This window comes from Phoca vitulina, unplaced genomic scaffold (genome assembly GCF_004348235.1).
Source record: "Phoca vitulina isolate PV1807 unplaced genomic scaffold, GSC_HSeal_1.0 scaffold21, whole genome shotgun sequence".
Lineage (NCBI taxonomy): Eukaryota > Metazoa > Chordata > Mammalia > Carnivora > Phocidae > Phoca > Phoca vitulina.
In genome coordinates this window covers 31,816,431-31,835,078 of record NW_022589724.1, presented here as the reverse complement: position 1 = coordinate 31,835,078, position 18,648 = coordinate 31,816,431, and the positions used below count along the sequence as shown (strand labels likewise).

The window sequence follows — 18,648 nt, the reverse complement described above, 5'->3', positions numbered from 1 at the left end:
AGCCGGCTCCCAGCCCCCAGCAGTTGGACTCCTGGGACCTGAGGCACATGCGCGAGTTGCCCGCTGGGAGGGTCCGGCGTCCTGCAAAGCGGTGTGCCTGGGGATCGTCCCGCCCCACGTGGCCAGTGGCCAGCAGTCCCAGCCTCTTTGACGAAGGGAGACTTCTGCTGTGTGTTGTCTCCTGATTTTTTTTTTTGTGATTAGTAGTATTCGGTATTATTCCTTGGATAGCCTGACATTTCCTGTTCTGTACCCTGTCCGTCCCCCCCAGTGGAGATCACTTCGTGCAGAGGACTTGCAGTTGGTGAAGGAAACGCGGTAGAACACTAACCAGCTTTGTGCAGCAAGGCCCTTTTAGAAACTGCAGGGTGGTGCTGCTGTCCATTTCAGAGCCCCAGTCTTAAATCTCAGATAGTTGGTTATGCTTTTTAGACGTTAACAGTTAAATTCAGCTCCTGGTGATTCGCAGATCTTTTTCTTGAGTGTTTCCTTGCTGTATTAGGGCGTCACTGTCATGTTTACTATGTTTAAGTCTGAAATGTTACCCTTCTGTCCCCACCGTTCTCCCCATTCAGGATGCGTTCAGGGCAGAATCAGACACACGCCGACATGCGCTTTCGAAGCAGAGTGTCTTCGTGATAAAATGTTGTTTTGTTTTTATTTGTCAGACATATGCTTGAAGGAGGTCACGTCGATGGCCGACAGCCTGTACAACATCCGGCTTCTGAGAGAGTTCTCAAACGAGTACCTGAACAGGTGTTTCTATCTCACCTTAGAGGACATGCTCTATGCTCCCTTAGTGTTGAAGGTAACCGTGAGTTATTGAAGACACGCTGTTCAACCCATGAAGGAGTAAGCTGCTTATCGCGTCCGTGGTTCTGTTTGTTTTCTTGTAGCCGAACGTTATGGTTTTTATTGCCGAGCTCTTCTGGTGGTTTGAGAACGTCAAACCGGATTTCGTTCAGCCCAGGGACGTTCAGGAACTGAAAGATGGTGAGTGACAAGCCTTTGGGGAATTGACAGTGGGTTTTGTCCGAGAGATGCCAGGTACAGAGCTCAGAAGGTGCCCGTCACCGGCCTCTACCTTTCCGTACAGGGTGGTGTTTGAGTGCTTCCTCCTGGGAACACAAACCTGTGTGGCTGTCTTCGCTGCCTGTCTGCGGCTTCTGCGTGTGGCCCACAGCACTTACTCAACGAGCTTTTCCGCTCGGGGCCTGTGCTTGTCCTGCAAAATCAGAATCCCAGCTTACTGGGAGAAGAGCTTCTGGGTGGTTCCCATTAGCCTCCTTGGTTGGAAAGTAGACAGCTCCACTCTTGTCCATGAGGAAGGAAAAAATCTGTTGACCATGGGGTAGGATAAATCTGCCAGCCTTTGAGAATCTACAAAGATGTAAGAAAGTGGTATGGGAGAATATCTTTGTGTCTGTGTGATTCCTTATAAAGAATCTAAAAGGCCACAAAAGAAACAGAAATTCAGCCATATTAAAATTAAGATTTTTCTTTTCACTGAAAGAAGATAAAGAGTTAAAAAAAGAAAACTAGTCACAAGGGGGAGAAAATGCTTATAACATGTACAACAGATACCAGGTACCCGGAGCATGTCCCTGTATATAAAAAGCTCATGCATTTCAATAAGAAAAAAGAATGGAAAAATGACCAAAAGACCTGAACAGGTAGTTCAAGAAACTAGTATTGCAAATGCCCAATAAACTTATGGAGAGATGCATAGTCTACTTAGTACTGAAAACAGCAGTGCTGAACAACAGCCCCAGCAGACTGGCAGGAAGACAGCTGGGCAGTGCCAGGGCTTGGGCAGGATCAGGTGCGGTTCCCTCCCCTTGCCACTGCCGCCCCAGCTCAAGAACCTTCACAGCATCTCTTGCCTGAGAGGCCGGCAGCCTGTTCTGCCTCTGCCTGCCGGCCTCGTCCTAGCTGCTGCCTCACTTGCCCTCCTTGCCACGGTGTCCTGTGAGGTCGCACGCTGCACATGACCCTCTCTGTGCCTTGGACCTTGCTGTGCTGCCCCAGGAGTCTCTCCCCCCGGGAATTCACCCAGCAGCGTGTGCTGAGCATCAGCCGCGGAGCAGGGCTGGTCCTGGAGGTGCAGATGGGAAGATGCGGCGGGGGTGACCGCTCCGTGTTGTGACCTGTGCTCTGACCCGGGAGAGCTGGCCTCCGAAGGGTGGGTGGTGGTTTTTCAGACAAAGCGGGAAGGAGGCTTGGAGGCAGCAGTGCCCGGAAAGGGAGCACATGTGAGGCTCGCTGTGGGATGTGGCCTGGCTAGCGGGGCCCACGCGGGCCCCTCTCCTCTGTAGGGCGAGCCTCTGGCGGTGGGCTGCTGCCCGGGCGTGCTGGCGCTTCGGGCTGCAGGGGCGGCTGTGCCGCGCAGACGGGAAAGGCGGCCCCTCGGCAGAGCACGCGCGTCTGCTTAGCGGTCACTGGTCCTCCCTGGGGGGCCTGGTGTAGTTGGCATGCCGCCACGTGCTCGCTTGGCCTCGTTGTGGACCGGTGCCTGCCGCGGCCTGTGTACCGCCTTTCTCCTCCGGGCCTAGGCCCGCCCCTGCCTCCGGCTCCTTCACGGGCGAGCCCATTGTGCCAGCCTGGTGGGGCCTGGGGACAGGCTGGCCGGCAGCGGCCAGCAGCCTCTGCCCGCATTCCGAACCGCACCTGTTCACTGGGCTTGCGCTTTCCTTCTGTCAGCTGGCTGTCCCGTGGCTACAGGCAGGAGCTGCGGGGTGCTGGGCCGCGGCCGAGTCACCCGAGGCGCCAACAGCGCCCGTGCGTGGTTGACGGCCATGTTGACGGCCATTCGCGCTCATCACTGGGAGTGTGTGGTGGCACTCCGCTCGGGACATCTCGTTCTGGGTGTCCCGTGGCCGAGACACATGGTCTCTGCCATGCCCAGTGCATGCCAGGCCTTGGTTGCTTGGTTTGTTTCTTTTTTTTAATGTGTAAATTTGCTTTTTTTATTTTTTATTTTTTTAAATTTTTATTTAATTGACAGCGAGAAAGGGAACACAAGCAGGGGGAGTGGGAGAGGGAGAAGCAGGCCTCCCGCTGAGCAGGGAGCCCGATGCGGGGCTCGATCCCAGGACCCTGGGACCATGACCTGAGCTGAAAGCAGCTGCTTAACGACTGAGCCACCCAGGCGCGCCTGTTTGTTTCTTTAAAGATTTATTTATTTGGGGGAGAGAGAGAGTGAGCAAGTGCGCACGCATGTTGGGGGAGGGGCAGAGGGAGAGAGAAACTCAAGCAGACTACCCGCTGAGCACAGAGCCCGACACGGGGCTTGACCCTGGGACCCCGACATCATGACCTGAGCTGACATCGAGAGTCGGACGCTCCACTGACGGAGCCCTCCAGGGGTCCCAGGGCTTGGTGTTTGAAGGGGTGTGGTTCTTTGTGGTGGGCAGCGCGGCTGTCCCGTGGCATCTGGGGTCATCCTCTGTGTTTCTCCCCCTGGGACTTGTCACCGTGTGGCTCTTTTCCTGCCACTGCCACCTGCAAGGCAGAGGGTCTGCAGAGCTGTGGGGCCCGGGCCTGTGGAGGGGCCCCTGCTGGTCTGCGCCCCTCGGGGAGCAGTGTTCTGGGTCGCCGTGTGACCTCTGGGGCTGTGAGATGCTGTCATTTGTGTATCACTGTGGACGGGGCGACCTGGGTACCCTGGACCACTGGGCCCTGGTTCCTGCTCTGACCTTCTGTTGCCCTGCTGGCAGTCCCAGGGGCCACTCCCGCCCAGGCCCTGGAGCTCAGAGGTTGCTGTCCGTGTCTCTGCCGCGGCAGCTCCACGTGGGCCCTCCTGGCTGACTTTGGCCAGGACCCGTCTGGCTGCTCCCCGGGCAGCCTGGGGACCTCGAAGTGTGGTCTGTAATGCTGCAGCCTTCAGGCCCCTGGGGTGCTGGTCTCCTCCATCCCTGATGGCTTATTAGGGGTTCTGCTTTACTGCTGTGGCGGGGGCGGAGGGCAGGCTGCGCAGCTTCTCCGGCTCCCGTCCATGTTCCCAGCACCCAGGGTGGACGCAGCTGGCCGCAGCGGTGCTTCAGGCCTCGGGGTGTCAGGATCGACTCACGCCTGCCTCCACCCGTCTGTGACACCTGAAGCGTCCCTTTGTCCCAGCACCCGGGCCCCTGAGTAAATGGTGTCTGTCCCTGTGGGGCCCGACTCGGGGGTCAGTGCGCGTGGTCTTGCCTCAGTGCTGTGGGTCCTTGCTCCTGCGGACAACTCTCGTCTGGGCGGATGGTTCCAGGCGCAGACCCTGGCTCAGGCCCACACGCGGGGCATGCGGGAGTGACCCCCTGGAGTGGGGGGGGACTGCCCTCTGCACCCTGAGCGCCTGTGCTTGGTTTCTTCTCGCAGGACGGGCTGACCGGTGCCGTCTCGAGTCCAGGGCAGCCGCGGTGGCCAGTGGCGGGGCACCCATGGTGGTGGCGGCTCATTAGTGGTCAGAGATGCCAGCCAGTTCCAGTTCTTGACCTGATCTGTGGTGTAGCTTTTCATTTTGGTATAATATTTGCTGTAGTCATTACTACAAAATACATTTGTTGAATTTGAAACCGGTTTTTTGGAGAAGTTTGGTTTTAAGTAAAAGTTGCATTAGTTTTTGGTTCTTATAAAAGCTGCGTGGTTTTTTTTTTTTTTTTTTTTTTTAGGTGCTTCTTGCTGATGTTTTAAGTAACTAAGTAACGTGGACATTTCTATAAATTGCCATTTCTGCAGCTAAAACAGTGTCACATAACAAGAGCAGCCGGCCCCCCGTTCCTATCTCCAACGCCACCAAGCGCAGCTTCCTGGGCAGCCCTGCGGCGGCGAGCCCGGCCGACATGCAGCCTCCCGCTCCGCCGCCGGCCGAGGGCGGCCACAGACACCGTCTGCACGACGAGCCTGAGCACCTGTGAGTCCCCGCCCTGCCCCCTTTTCCGCTTACTTCGCACTTGGAGTTGCATTGTCTTTCTGAAGGGGCGATGGAGAAAGTGCTGGGGGGTTGGCAGCGGGAGGGCCTCCCCCTGCCTTGCCCTCTGACCCCGGGACCCCCCAGGCAGGCGGAGGGTGACCACAAGTCACTGTGACCCCAAGTTGCAGTTTTGGGATATTTATCCCAGGTTTGAAGTTCTTGGTACTCTTTTGGCTTGTTTTCATAATAATTTTTCCCAAAGAAGCTACGACTCTCTCCTAGATTGTTGTGAATTCATGATGCTCTTTATTGTACGTTTGCTGTTGACCTTGCAGTCTGATAAGCCAGTGATTCTCTCTCCTGTTCTCTCCCATTTAGGGGGAAGGGGGCCTCTGCCTTTAGCCAGTCACATCCTTTACTGCCCCTGAGACAGAGACAGCAGAAGGCCGTGCAGGGGGAGGGCCCTCCTGGTAAGAGCGCCTCCTCCACCCTCCGATCTTCCTCCTGTAGCTTATTAAAATGATCGTTCTCAAGTTGAACGTTCCACTGTGATGTAGCCATTTTAGTTAGGAGATTATGGTAGAATAAATTTAAATTAATTTATTATTATATTGATGTCCCTTAGAATTTTTAGTCTTTATAGTGAAACTGTCCTTGAAATCTAATAAATTACATGAAGTATACAGAAAATTGCTGTGTTGTGTTAAGCAAGAACGTCAGTGCGTTGATGTTTACTTAAGAGTTCTGATTATTTTATATCATGATTTGGACTAATGACTGAATTAGGTATTACTTATTGAAATTATTGAAATGGGCATTGTTGTGATGATCTGCTTTTCTTGGGCAGTTCTGGTATTGGTATTCTGCATAATGATGCATTTCCTTAAGAAATGGTTGTTACGTTGAAAGAATTTCAGATGCTATGAAATGAGTTGCTTAACACTGAGCATCCTTAACACTGAGCTTCCTCACATGCAGATCAGAGACACCGGTCCAATTCTTTAACCCGAGTTGATGCCCAGCCACGAGGTGCAGCAGCGTGGCCGGATAAAAAGAACAGGTGAGCTCTGCGTCACGGAGAAGCTTCTGTGTGAAGCACTTATTAGGCTCACATAGCAGTTCTCCAGATGGGGTCCACCCAGGGCTCACTGGGACCCACCCTGGGGGTCTGCGGGTCAGAGCCATTTCCCGACAGTGCTGGGCTGTTCTCTGCTTTTCTCACTCTGGTGACACATTGAATCGGACGCAGACACGGGAGTCTGGGTGGATAGCAGAGACAATTACAAAAGTGTTTTGTATTATAAACTTTTTAATTTTAGAAAATATGGTCATTTCTCACAGAACACGTTTCTTTTTGTAATGTATTTATTTATTTGTTTGACAGAGAGGGTGAGGGAGAGGGAGCACGAGCAGGGGGAGGGACAGAGGCAGAGGGAGAAGCAGGCTTCCCCATGAGCAGGGAGCCTGATATGGGACTGGATCCCAGGACCCTGGGATCATGACCTGAGCCGAAGGCAGACGCTTAACTTGGCTGAGCCACCCAGGAGCCCCTCTTTTTGTAATTTTTAATCATTGATTTTATTTATTTTATTATTACTATTTTTTAAATCTTTTTTTAATCATTGATTTTAAAATGTCTCAGTTTTAATTTCTAGTGTGATAAATTTTCGTATTGATAAATACATAATAAATATAAACTCTTTGAGGTCCTCAGTGATTTTAAAGGGTGTAAAGAGGTCCCGTGACTGCCAACGTTTGAGAACTGTTGAACTTAAACTGGTCTCTGGTTGTCCCCTGCCCTGGGAGGGTTTGCCTAAGTCCCCTAGACTTCGGATTTGTACTCTCTTTCCGTCACTAGTGTCTTGTCACTCAGTGCGTCTGAGTCACGGCTTGTATAGACAGCGGCGTGTCCCATGGCTTGTTTCCCCACCTTGCAGGCCTGTGTCTCAGCCGGCACCCTTCGCTCCCCACCATGCTGTCAGCTGTGATCTGGACCCCGGCTCCGGTGACAGTGTCAGCCTGGCCCGCTCCATCAGCAAGGATAGCTTGGCCTCCAATATCGTTAACCTGACTCCGCAGAACCAGCCACAGCCCGCAGCGCTGAAGGCCGATGGGAAGAGCCTTCTGAACAATGTTGATATTGAGGATGAGGACGAAGAGCTTGTGGCCATCATTAGAACGGATGTGGCTCCCCATGGCGGTGACCGGGGCCTGCTGACGAGTGCCAGGTCCCCCCAGAGACTGGCAGACACCCTAGAAGGTCAGCCTGACAGCTTCTTCTTGGAGCCACTGATGCCAGCAGTGCTCAGGCCGGCCAAGGAGAAGCAGGCGATTGCCAAGGAGGAGGAGTGTGGAGAGGGGCGGCCGCGGAGCTTCACATCCAAGAGGCCCAGTGAGGGCCACCAGCCCCTGGTGCGCAAGAGGGCGCCCAGCAGTCACGGTGGTCGTGACTTGAGTAGGACTTTCACCCCGATCTCCTGTCCAGAACTTCCCGTGGCCATGGATCCCGCACCCACGGGGCCAGGGCCGCAGGTGGCAGGGGACGCCCGCGGTGGGCTTCTGGCCAGTGGTGGCTTTGATCCGTTACCTCAGGCGCAGTCTGCCGATGGCTTCTTTCTTCACGAGGACCCCGAGGGCAGGTTTTGCGTCAGCCATGCCAGGAGCCCCGGCGCCCACGACCCAGAGCCGTGGGTTGTCCCGAGGCAGGACTCGGACTCCGACGTCGCAGACCTGGAGGAAGCCGAGCAGGATTTCGTGGGCGAGGAGCACCCTGTGGTGATGGCCAGGTACGTCGGCGAGGAGGAGTCGGCGAAGCTGCAGGAGGACATGCAGGTGAAGGAGCACGAGGACAAGGACGACGCCAGCGGCCGCTCGAGCCCATGTCTGAGCACCGTGTCGCAGATCAGCAGTGTCTCCATGGCTAGCGGCAGCGTGAAGATGACCAGCTTCGCGGAGCGGAAGTTCCAGAGGCTCAACAGCTGCGAGACCAAGTCCAGCACCAGCAGCTCGCAGAAGACCACGCCCGACGCCTCGGAGAGCTGCCCGGCCCCGCTGACGACGTGGAAGCAGAGGAGGGAGCAGAGCCCGAGCCGGCAGAGCAGGGAGCACGCCAGCCTGCTGGCCTCCGAGCTCGCACAGCTGCACATGCAGCTGGAGGAGAAGCGCCGGGCCATCGAAGCGCAGAAGAAGAAGATGGAGGCTCTGTCGGCCCGGCAGCGGCTGAAGCTGGGCAAGGCTGCCTTCCTGCACGTGGTCAAGAAGGGGAAGGCCGACAGCGCCCCCCAGCCGCGGAAGCCGGACCACTTGGCGGGAGAATACGCTCAGCACAACGGAGAGGACTTTGATGGCGGGGTTTCCAAAACGGAGGAGTTTCTCCTGAAGGAGGAGGGGCGGGAGGGCGCGCTGCCGTCTCCAGATGTGGACGCGGAGAGCCTGCTTCTCCTGCAGCATAAAGCGAAAGCCCCCGCCGCGCTGCCCGAGCTGGAGAAGAGCAGAGCGCTCTCCGCCGCCCTGCTGGAGGGTGCCGGCGAGGCGGTGGACGTGAGCGAGTGTGACCTGTCCATCGAGAAGCTGAACGAGACCATCAGCACACTGCAGCAGGCCATCCTGCGGATCTCGCAGCAGCAGGAGCAGCTGCTCATGAAGCCCCCCGCAGCCCCGGCCCCGGGCACGACGCAGAACGCCCAGGACCAGAAGGTCAGGGCGGCCATCCACTTCGTGGAGCCGCTCTCCCCACCCGGGACGACCAGTCACCGCAAGCCGCCTCGTCTCGGGCAGGGTCGGAACTCCCGCTCTGGGAGACCAGCTGAGCTGAAAGTGCCGAAGGACAGACAGCAGGCTTCCTCCCGAAGCAAGACCCCGACGCCTAGTATAGAGACCCTCCCTCACTTACGGTCCTTCCCCCCTCGGACCCCCTCCGACCCGGGCTGGGACAGTGTTGCAGAGCCTGGAAATGACCCTCATGACAAGTGCTTCTTCGACAGCTACAGGCTCCACGATGAAAGCAACCAGCGGACATTTGTCTTGTCCTCTTCCAAAGATGCGAACATCCTGTCGGAGCAGATGAGCCTCAAAGAAGTTCTGGATAGCAGTGTGAAGGAGGTGGCGCTCGGCTCCCCGGCTGTCTCCGGGAAGGAGAGCGTCCCTGTGGACGAGCCCCCGAGGAGCAAGGCCAGTCTCATCGAGGTGGACCTCTCGGACCTGAAGGCCCCCGACGAGGACGGAGAGACCGAGGGCCCCCAGAGCTCGGTGGAGCTCACCAGCGAAGGCGATCAGAAGCCGGGGGTCGGCTTCTTCTTCAAGGTAAACTGCTGCTGGCGTCCGTGTCCGATGGGCGTCGGGTGTCGTCTCTTGCCCCTGGTTGTGCGGGTGTGTTAGATGCTTGCACCCAGAGCCGGGCCCCGCGCGCTCTGTCACCAGGACCCGACTCCGCCGGAAGCACCCACGGGCACTGCCTGTTGGAGCGAGCGTGGCCGCGTGGCCGTGTGCCCGTGAAGCTTCAGTGCTGGGTCCGAATTGGGAAACCATGTAATTTTCACGGGTCAGAAGTGTTCTCTTTCTTTTGGTAGTTTTCTGACCATTTAATAAGCGTAAACGTTCTTAGCTCGCGGGCTCTGCAGAAGCAGGTGAGGTGCTGGGTCCGGCCTCCAGGACGAGGTCTGCCGAGCCTGTGAGAGCGGCCGGCGGGTGGGGCGTCTCTGTGGGGGCTTCCTGTTGGTCCCGGTGCCTTTCTTGTCGTGTTTTCTTAGTAGAAGGGGAGACGGGTTGTGGGGGCTTCCCTGCTGTCTCCCACGACTTTCCCACAGGGCGTAGGGTGTGTGTCCTCTAACAAGCATGCGGGCTTTATCTGGTGCTTAATGCTTTTAAAGCGGAAGGCCTGAGTATCAGAGCAGGGGGCCGCTCACGTGTGGGGAACCGAGGTAAACGGGACTCCGTAGGAGACATGCGGAAAGGTCTGTCGATGGGGCTCTTTTCCGGGTGGCCAGGTTGTTCCCTAGCATTTTAGCGTCTACAAAGATGGCCTCATCTGGGGGACGCGTGCTGCCGGGGAGTGCGCGTGTCAGGGGCTGTGTCCTGCGGGATGACGCGTGCCGCCTGCTTGTAGGATGAGCAGAAGGCGGAGGACGAGCTTGCCAAGAAGCGGGCGGCCTTCCTCCTGAAGCAGCAGCGCAAGGCCGAGGAGGCGCGCCTGAGGAAGCAACAGCTGGAGGCCGAGGTGGAGCTCAAGAGAGACGAGGCCCGGTAACCTGGCCCCCGGCCCGGCCCTCCCGCTCCCACGGCCATGCCCCCCTTCCCGTCCCCCAGCCCCATCCTGCCGTCCCGCGGGTCTGGGCCGAGCCCTGGTTGACGTGTTTCTGGGCTCACTCCCCTCAATTCGCACGATGGTCCGCGGCTGTGGGCGCTCGTCCCAGGGTCGCGCCGCTGTGTGGGGAGCCCGGTGTGCCCGCGCGGAGGCCGGACCGGCCCTCCGAGCCCCGCCGAGCGCATCAGAGGAGCGCGTGTGTCCCGCAGGCGCAAGGCCGAGGAGGACCGGATCCGGAAGGAGGAGGAGAAGGCGCGACGGGAGCTCATCAAGCAGGAGTACCTGCGCAGGAAGCAGCAGCAGATCTTGGAGGAGCAGGGGCTGGGGAAGCCGAGAGCCAAGCCCAAGAAGCCGCGGCCCAAGTCCGTCCATCGAGAGGAGTCGGCCAGCGATTCGGGGACCAAGTGCTCCTCGACCCGTAAGCAGGCGGGGCGTGCGGGGCGGCTGCGTGCGGCGGCGGGGTGGCCGAGGTGGGCCTCGCGGCAGCTCTCCTGTCTCAGCAGCCGACCCCCTGAGCCGGGCCCAGTCGGGCTCCAGCCTGTCCCTGGCCTCCGCGGCGACCACCGAGCCCGAGAGCGTGCACTCGGGGGGCACGCCTTCCCAGCGGTAAGGGGGGCACGTGGGGCGGACGTGGGGGGGCGGGTTGTGTGCTGTGATTTCGGGGTGATCCCCCCCAGCCGGGCTGCATCAGAGCTGTAGAGCTGGAGCACTCTGGCTTTGTAGCCTCCGCTGCGGGGCTGCGTGTTTCCCGTGAGCGAGGACGCATCCCTAAATACCCGCTGTTCCCAGATGGTGCCTCAGTGGGGCCTCTAGTCTACGCTCTGTGGTCACCAGCTGTCCCGTAGTGTCCTGGATGGCCTAGGACCCCACTCAGGACTGCGCATGGCCCTGAGCTGTGGGCCTCCTTAGTCGAGACCAGTCCTCTGCCCTCTGTCCTCCGTCACCCGGGTGCAGTTCCTGTGGTGGCCGCCCGTCGCTGGGGCTTTGCGGGACGCGGTTCAGCCTGCGTGTCTCCGGCGGCCGCTGTTTGTCGCTGCGGCTGGCGTGAGGTGGTGGCTTCTGCTGACGCGGGAGGACTTCCCTTGGGACTCAACAGTAATTTGGGAGGATGCGCTGGGGACCTCACTGGTACCACCGCCAATGGCCTTGTTCCTTCTCCCTGTGTGGTGTGGGCCCCCCGTGTCCTCCATCCTTTACTGTGTGTGTCATCCTGTGGCCATGGCCACGTGGCCCTCTTCACATGTCTGGTGGCTTCTGTCACCGGGGCCGTGCACAGGGCCCACGTCAGGGACTCTGGGTCCTGGCTGGGGTTTTGCTCTGCCGCTCGCTCACCTGGGCTGGCCGTGCTCCGTGGAGACTGCCTGAGGGGTGCCCTCAGGCCCGTCCGGGGTCGGAGAGTCGTCGAGACCCGGGGTTTTGGACTCCAGCCCCCTGTGCTCCCTCCCTCGCTCCCTCCCTCCTGGGGTCTTGCCTGTGGTGTGTCAGGAACACAGATGTCCCAGACTGCCCGGCAGGGACCCAGTGCTGCTTCCCTGCTCCACTGGGGTGGCGCCTAAGACAGACCTCTGATGGAGGCCAGCGTCCCTCCAGGGTGTCTGCTTTCGTCACACTGTTGTACCCGAGGCGTCGGACTTCTGTGTTTTGCCCAGTTTATAGTTGTGCTCCACGGGGCGGAGGGCGGGTCAGACGGGGTTGCCCCCTGCTTTGCCGCCCGTCTCCTCCGCCGCGGACGTTCCTTCTTGCCTGGATGGTGTGGGCTGGCTGGTGTCGGGTGGGCTCAGCCAGCCAGTGTGGGTGGTGGGCGAGGGGGTGCCCGTGACCATCCCTGCCCTGCCCCCGCTGCCCCTCTCCTTGAGCAGAGTTGAGTCCCTGGAAGCCTTGCCCACACTGAGCCGCAACGCCAGCCGGAGCACGGACAGAGACTGGGAGACGGCGTCCGCAGCGTCCTCTCTCGCCTCCGTGGCCGAGTACACAGGTGACGGCCTCGCTCCCCGTGGGGGTCACGGGCGTGTCCCTGCCGGGGCGGGGCGGGCTGTCCTTGGCTCTGCAGCCACCTCAGTGGCTGGTGACGTGCCTTTCTGTCCCTGTGGCCTCACGCCCAGTAGTGTGTCTTGGCTCTGGGGAACTGGGGTTTTCCTGCGCGTGTGAGCATGCGAGTGTGCGTGCCTTAGCGTATACGTCTGTGACGCTTGCCTGTTTTCACAGGTCCCAAGCTCTTCAAGGAGCCCAGTAGCAAGTCGAACAAACCGATTATTCACAATGCTATTTCTCACTGCTGTCTGGCCGGAAAAGTGAATGAACCTCACAAGAATTCAATATTAGAGGCAAGTATCAAATGTCAGCACTCAGTTTTTTTCTTTATTTTTAAGTGGCGTATAGTTGGCACACAATGTTATGAACCATTAGATTCTTATGTAGAATGAAGGGCTTTTCCTAAAACAGAAGCTCACTGTTCACACGTTCGGGCTGCCTGGTGCGGCCCCACTGCTGGTGCGTGGGAGAGAGCGTGCTCTCACGGGAGCCGTCCGCTCGGCGCTCCGTGGCTCAGGGGGAGGGACGGCTTGAGGAAGAGCAGGCTTCAGACGAGCCAGACTCCGACTGCTGTCCTGGGGACAGAGCTGGAGTCCAGGGCAGGGCCCTACGGTGCGAAGCAAGTGGCGAGAACCAGTAGCCTCTGCGGGTTAGCCGGGGTGGGGTGACCGCAGGTAGCGGAGGGGGCCGGGTGGTTTCTGCACTCTGATGCCCGTGGCCGAGGCGGTGTCGGCTGAAGACCGAAGGAATTGGCAGAGGTGTCCTGAGGGATGAAGGGGAGCACGGCGGCAGGAGGGGGCTCCAGTTTCAGCTCCCGGATCACTGGAGAGATGGAGGTTCGGCAGTAAAATGCCTGTTGTTTGGTTCTGTTGTGCTGACCGCTGCCTCCCTGCGGGCAACTGATCACACCTTATGTGAGAATGCGGTCAGGCCTCGGTCATTTCAAGGTGAGCTGATGGTGGTCAGCAAGACGATCTGCAAGGCAGTTGGCAGGAGAGGGTCAAGGTTAGGACTTGGATGCCCTTAGCCTGACTGGCGCTCAGTGTCGGGGGGAGCGATGCCCTGTGCACCATGCAGGGGTGGGGGACGCCGCTCCTTCGGTGTATCACGCTGGTCTGGATGCTGGGGACCAGTCAGGGAGCAAACCCAAAGGTCCGGGCTGTGAAGCTGACATCGTGGGGAGTGAGGCGGCCCCTGATAGAGGAGTTCGCGGGCTTCTTCCGGGGCAGGCAGGGCGCGGTGCCTGCTCTGTGGGGCTTGGCCCTGGTGTTGGGGCGTGAGAACCGCCACAGACTGTGTGTGGGTGAATGGGCGTGGCTGTCCCATAAAACTGTTTAGAGCAGCAGGTGGTGGCCGCGCTTGGCCGTGCTGTAAGCGAGGAAGCGACCAGTAACCTGGGAGAGGCGGAGAAGGGTGGGATGAGAGCCCGGGGGAAGGATGCTGCAGGCAGCTGGGAGCATGGCACGCACAGCACCACGGTGGGGGGCCTGGGGGAGCTCGGGGCAGGTCAGAGGGCACGGGGAGCTCCCACAGGGTCTCTGTTGGGGGGGGGACCCCAGCTTTGCTTTCAGTGAAGTGGTGAATGCAGCTGTGGGCAGAGGAGGGCCCAGAAACAACCTGCCCTGTGAACGTCATGTTGACTAGCGGGCCGAGGATAGACGCGAGGGGAGTGAGGATGCGAAAGGAGGCTGGTGCCTGGGATGGGCCGCCGGCGTGGGGGCCGTGGGGCGGGCAGGAAGGGCCCAGTGCCTGGAGGTGCTGCTTATTTGCATCTCGCCCTGTGTTTAAACATAGTTTTTATTTAGTTGAAGTCAGTATTGTATACACTTTTGGATTCTGGTTCCAGAATCCATTAATCTTTTAAAATGTATATTTGTGTGTTAATATATTTGAGTTCATCACAAGCCCATTATATTCTCACAAAACTAATAGGTATTTATGAAAAATAAGTCTGTTTTGTAAAACAGAATTAATTAGAAGAGTGGATTTGTTTTACATTTTTACAAATCTTCTAAATTCCTGGCTCTGCAGAGGACGGCTGGGTCCCTGTCTGCTTCTGTAGCCGTTACAGGGACGCCCATCCCCAGCCTCTGGAGAAGCCCCTTGCCGCGGGCCAAGAGGGTGAAGGCAGAGCCTGGCCGCTGCTGCGGGAGGGTGCTGGGCTCAGAGACCCCTGGCGGGGGGAGGTGCTGGGGTAGGCGGTTCAGCTGGGGCTTTAACAGGAAAGTGGTCTGGAATTCAGAGCACAACACAGCAGACCCTGTAATGTACCCACAGTGCTGCTTGCCTCGGGCTCCTGTGGGTGACCGCATCCCTGAGGTGTCGTTCACATGCACAGACCTGCAGGTCGGCGGTTTTCCGTCTGCTTGCTGAGTAGTGCGGCTGTCAGCGCCGATTCCAGCACAGAAAGAAACCCTGTCCCCACCCGCCCTCCCTGCAGCCCCCGGCTCCCATCATCAACCTGCTGTCTGTCTCTGGATGGGCCTCGCCTGCACGCGTCCCATGAAGGGGATCCCGCGCCGGGCGGCCTTTCGGGGCTGTCTTCTCCCCCAAAGCATCCCGGCTTTGTCTCATCCCTGTTCAGTGCGTGTCCGCACCTCACTCCCTTTCGTGGCCGAATCCTACTCCATCGTGTGGATGGGCCCCAGTTGGTTTATCCATTCTCCAGTTGAAGGACGCCTGGCTTTCCACTTTTCTGATGATGGTGAATGCTGCTGGTCAGCAATCACGTCCGAGGTTTTGTGCGGAAGCTTCGGCTTCTCTCGTGTCTCCACCTCAGACAAGAACCGCTGAGCCACAGGGTGACGCTGTGCCTACATTCCGGGCAGCTGCCCAACCGATTTCCGCTGCCTGCGGCTGCGTGGGAGGCTCCGGTCTCTGCACCGCCCCCAGCACTTGCTGTCGTCTTCCTGTTCGGTTGGGGCTCTCCCAGTGGGCGCGAGTGCTGTCCCAGTGTGGGTTTTGGTCTGCGTTTCTCTGGTGGCTCATGATGTCGCGTGTGACTTTTCTCTCCATTTCCAAAGCTTCTCGCACACCTTGACTTCTAAGTCAGGTGTCGGGGGCAGGTGCCGTGCCACCGACTGTCCGAGTGGGAAGACTGGAGCCCCGGGCTGTGGGTGGGCCTTCCCGAGAGCGGGTGGCCCGGTGGCCCTGGGGTCGGGCGGTGCCCACGGAGCGCCGGAGCGGCTCTGAGTGTTGGAGCGACTCTCAGGCCCGCGTCTCTGTTCCTTTACCCCCCGGTACAGGAGCTGGAGAAGTGTGACGCCAATCACTACATCATACTGTTCCGCGACGCCGGCTGCCAGTTCAGGGCGCTTTACTGCTACTATCCCGACAGCGAGGAGATCTACAAACTGACAGGCACAGGGCCAAAGAGCATCACCAAGAAAATGATTGACAAGCTGTACAAATACAGCTCAGACCGAAAACAGTTTAACCTGATCCCAGCCAAAACCATGTCCGTCAGCGTGGACGCGCTCACTATTCATAACCACCTGTGGCAGCCCAAGCGGCCCGCGGTGCCAAAGAAGACCCAGCCCCGCAAATGACACCGGTGCCGGCGGGCGGGTCCGAGGGCGTGCGGGCAGGATCGGTAGTTACTGTTTTTTCCATTTGGGTACGAAGTGTGCATAGTCACAGACCTTCCCCAGAGAGGCTCCCAGTGAACCACGGAAAACCCTCCCTTGGCTCCCAGCGCACACAGGATGCCGGACGGAGCGAGGCGGGGGACGAGGCACCGTGTTCAGCAGCTCACGGAGGCCACGGCCGCTGCTGACCTCGGAGGGTCAGACGAGGGGTGCGCGTGTCTCGAGGTCTCCAGGCCGTGGATCCCTTTACTTGAAGTTCTCCTTCAGTGTGAATGGAAAGTGACCCCCTCTGCTTTGTCCCCTCCTACCCCACCCCCTCTTGCACGTGACCTGACGCCCCTCGTGCTGACCAGCTGGGGTCCCGGGAGATGAGCGGGCTGGGGCTCGGTCTCGGGTCAGGGTGTTGGAATGTCTTTAGGAAAGGGATTTGAATTGGGGGGATCTTGTTCATTTGAGAAATTGTATGATATTTATTGATTGTGTCTACTGCCAATGTTTATATCCAGTTCTAAGATTTCTGAAAAAAATTCTTGTTCTTTGCTGCTCAGAAAACGTTTACTGAAAATACCAGTTCACTAAAAGCACTGAAAATCTGCAAAGTCTGTCTTCTGCTAAGATGCCGTTTACAGGCGTGGAGACGCTTCTTGCCGGCACGCGACCGTGGCGAGGGGTACGGTCAGCCGGCGTCTGCCTGACTGGAAATAGGCAAACGGAGCAAATTCTAGCCATTGCTCGCGAAGTTTTGGATAGTACTCTAATGATTTGTTCACTTTAATAAAGACAGATTTTGGTAAAGTAGACTATTTTTCACTCTGAGCATGTTTCTCTGGAGAGGTGATGCCCTTCAGCTGATGGTTCCTTTAGTGGGTTTATGGTGTCCTCACCCGTCCATCTTGATTCTGGCTTCTGAGGAGCCGCGTGCCCTGCGAGGGGTGTGCGGGGCTCCGTTTAGGTGGACCATTCTATCCTGCGTATTTAAAAACAACGTAAGTGGTTATTCGCAGTTACGTTGGAACTCCAAGTGAGCGGAACGGCTCTGGATCGCCTCCGTGTTGGTTCAGACGGCCGTTCGCGCTTCTCCCGACCAGATGCTCCTGGGAGACAGGTGCGCCCAGCCCCGCCTGGCCTTCACGCGGCCGCAGTCCTGCCGACGCTGATTGACCGGCGGCTCTGAGCCCTGGTCCGAGCCAGCCGCCGGAAGATTCTGGAGTCACTTACGTTAGTTTTGCACGTTTCCTTGGAAGTATTACTTGAATCTATCTCGAGCTGCAGAAAACCCTAAAGAGGAATAGAGAAAGACACATGTCCCTGCTCCCTAACTCCAGGTAGGATCAAAGGTAGGTGAGCTCTGTACCTGAGGAAGGAAGGAAAGGCTGCAGGACACGGGAAGGAACAGTGGGCCCGCCTCCCACTTCCTCCCGTTGCCTGCGCCGTCCTCCGAAGACACCCGGGTTTGTAAGTTCTGTGAGGGCAGCAGCTCGCCCTGTGACTGAGTAGTGGGGACCGTGTGATCCTGGAAGCGGAGCACTAAGGGGTCCTGAGCGAACTGTCTTGTTCCCGTGCTTGTCACTTGTGTGCTTCATTTCTCACTGTGTGTTTGATATTCTATTATTATATTTATTTTAAGAAATCACTAAAATGTAATAAAGTAACTAATTTGCTTTTTATTGATCACACGTGTGTGAGGCTGCTGTGGCTCCTTGCTTTAGAGGACTCCCCTTCGTTTTTCGGTAACAAGCACTCCTCTCCGAGAAAGTCATGTCCTTCTGTCTTGGGGAGTAGGGAGGCTTTCTGACCAGCTGCTTCCTTCGTGAGGTCAAACCTTGTGAGCGCTTCTCTGCCGACTCACAAGGAACAGGGTCCTGTTGAAGTAAGTGGAATGTGATGATGATGATGATTTTTTTTTTTAGAGTTTATTTATTTGACAGAGACACAGCGAGAGAGGGAACACAAGCAGGGGCAGTGGGAGAGGGAGAAGCAGGCTTCCCGCGGAGCAGGGAGCCCGATGCGGGGCTCGATCCCCGGACCCTGGGATCATGACCTGAGCCGAAGGCAGACGCTTAACGACTGAGCCACCCAGGCGCCCCGAATGTGATTATTTTTAAGGAAGACTCAGGTGCTCCTGGCACAGAGCTGGGAAATTACGTTCCTGCCCGACCTCTGGGTAAATCCTGGGTTTTCTTGATGTGATTAGTGAACATATGGAATATCTCGAACATCATCCGCATGCAGTCTCTTTTCACTGTTCGTTATGTCAACAGGCACTAACTTAGCAGGTGACATTTTTTTTTAAAAGAGTTTATTAGAGAGAGGATGCGAGAGCACAAGCAGGGGGAGCGGCAGAGGGAGAGGGAGAAGCAGGCTCCCCGCCGAGCAGGGAGTCCAACATGGGGCTTGATCCCAGGACCCCGGGATCACGACCCGAGCTGAAGGCAGATGCTAACTGACTGAGCCCCGCAGGCGCCCCAGCAGCTGGCATTTCTGACATCCTGTCTTCAGGCCGGTGCATGCTGACGTGGCCGATGGAAGCATTTGGGGTTCTTTGTGCATTGATTGGTATAGCAAACTTCTTTACTATGAAAAATTTCAGACCCATGGGATGCATTTTGTCGAGGTTTTAGTCCTTTCTGGCTTGATACGGCGAACATTTTTCAGTTCTATAGGACTGCATTATAGCTTTAGAAACGTTTCATTTCCAAAGCATCTACGGTGTTTGCGTCATGTTGTAAACTTCTTATGATGGAAAGGTAGCACATCTTTTTACTGCTTCTTGGAATTCTGAATGAAGTCAAGCTGCGCTTGCCTAGCCACAGAATCTAACTTTGTAGAGAAAGTCA

The 18,648-nt window shown here is 57.5% G+C and overlaps 1 protein-coding gene across 4 annotated transcripts in view; it reads left to right on the top strand.

Moving 5' to 3' along the window:
- Positions 1-16,609, top strand: part of CAMSAP1 (calmodulin regulated spectrin associated protein 1) — a 60,791-nt gene extending 44,182 nt beyond the window's left edge. For 2 of the 4 annotated variants that reach the window (XM_032418266.1, XM_032418263.1), the window contains 12 exons: positions 669-808; positions 897-993; positions 4,717-4,891; positions 5,270-5,361; positions 5,870-5,951; positions 6,829-9,193; positions 9,996-10,132; positions 10,403-10,611; positions 10,697-10,799; positions 12,053-12,168; positions 12,399-12,517; positions 15,470-16,609. In XM_032418266.1, the coding sequence (XP_032274157.1) occupies positions 669-808; positions 897-993; positions 4,717-4,891; positions 5,270-5,361; positions 5,870-5,951; positions 6,829-9,193; positions 9,996-10,132; positions 10,403-10,611; positions 10,697-10,799; positions 12,053-12,168; positions 12,399-12,517; positions 15,470-15,772 (3,938 nt within the window). In that variant the 3' untranslated portion in view covers positions 15,773-16,609. Of the gene's footprint in view, positions 1-668; positions 809-896; positions 994-4,716; positions 4,892-5,269; positions 5,362-5,869; positions 5,952-6,828; positions 9,194-9,995; positions 10,133-10,402; positions 10,612-10,693; positions 10,800-12,052; positions 12,169-12,398; positions 12,518-15,469 lie in introns of all 4 variants that reach the window. The other 2 variants (XM_032418264.1, XM_032418262.1) reach the window with 1 other exon arrangement.
- Positions 16,610-18,648: the final 2,039 nt, after the last annotated feature.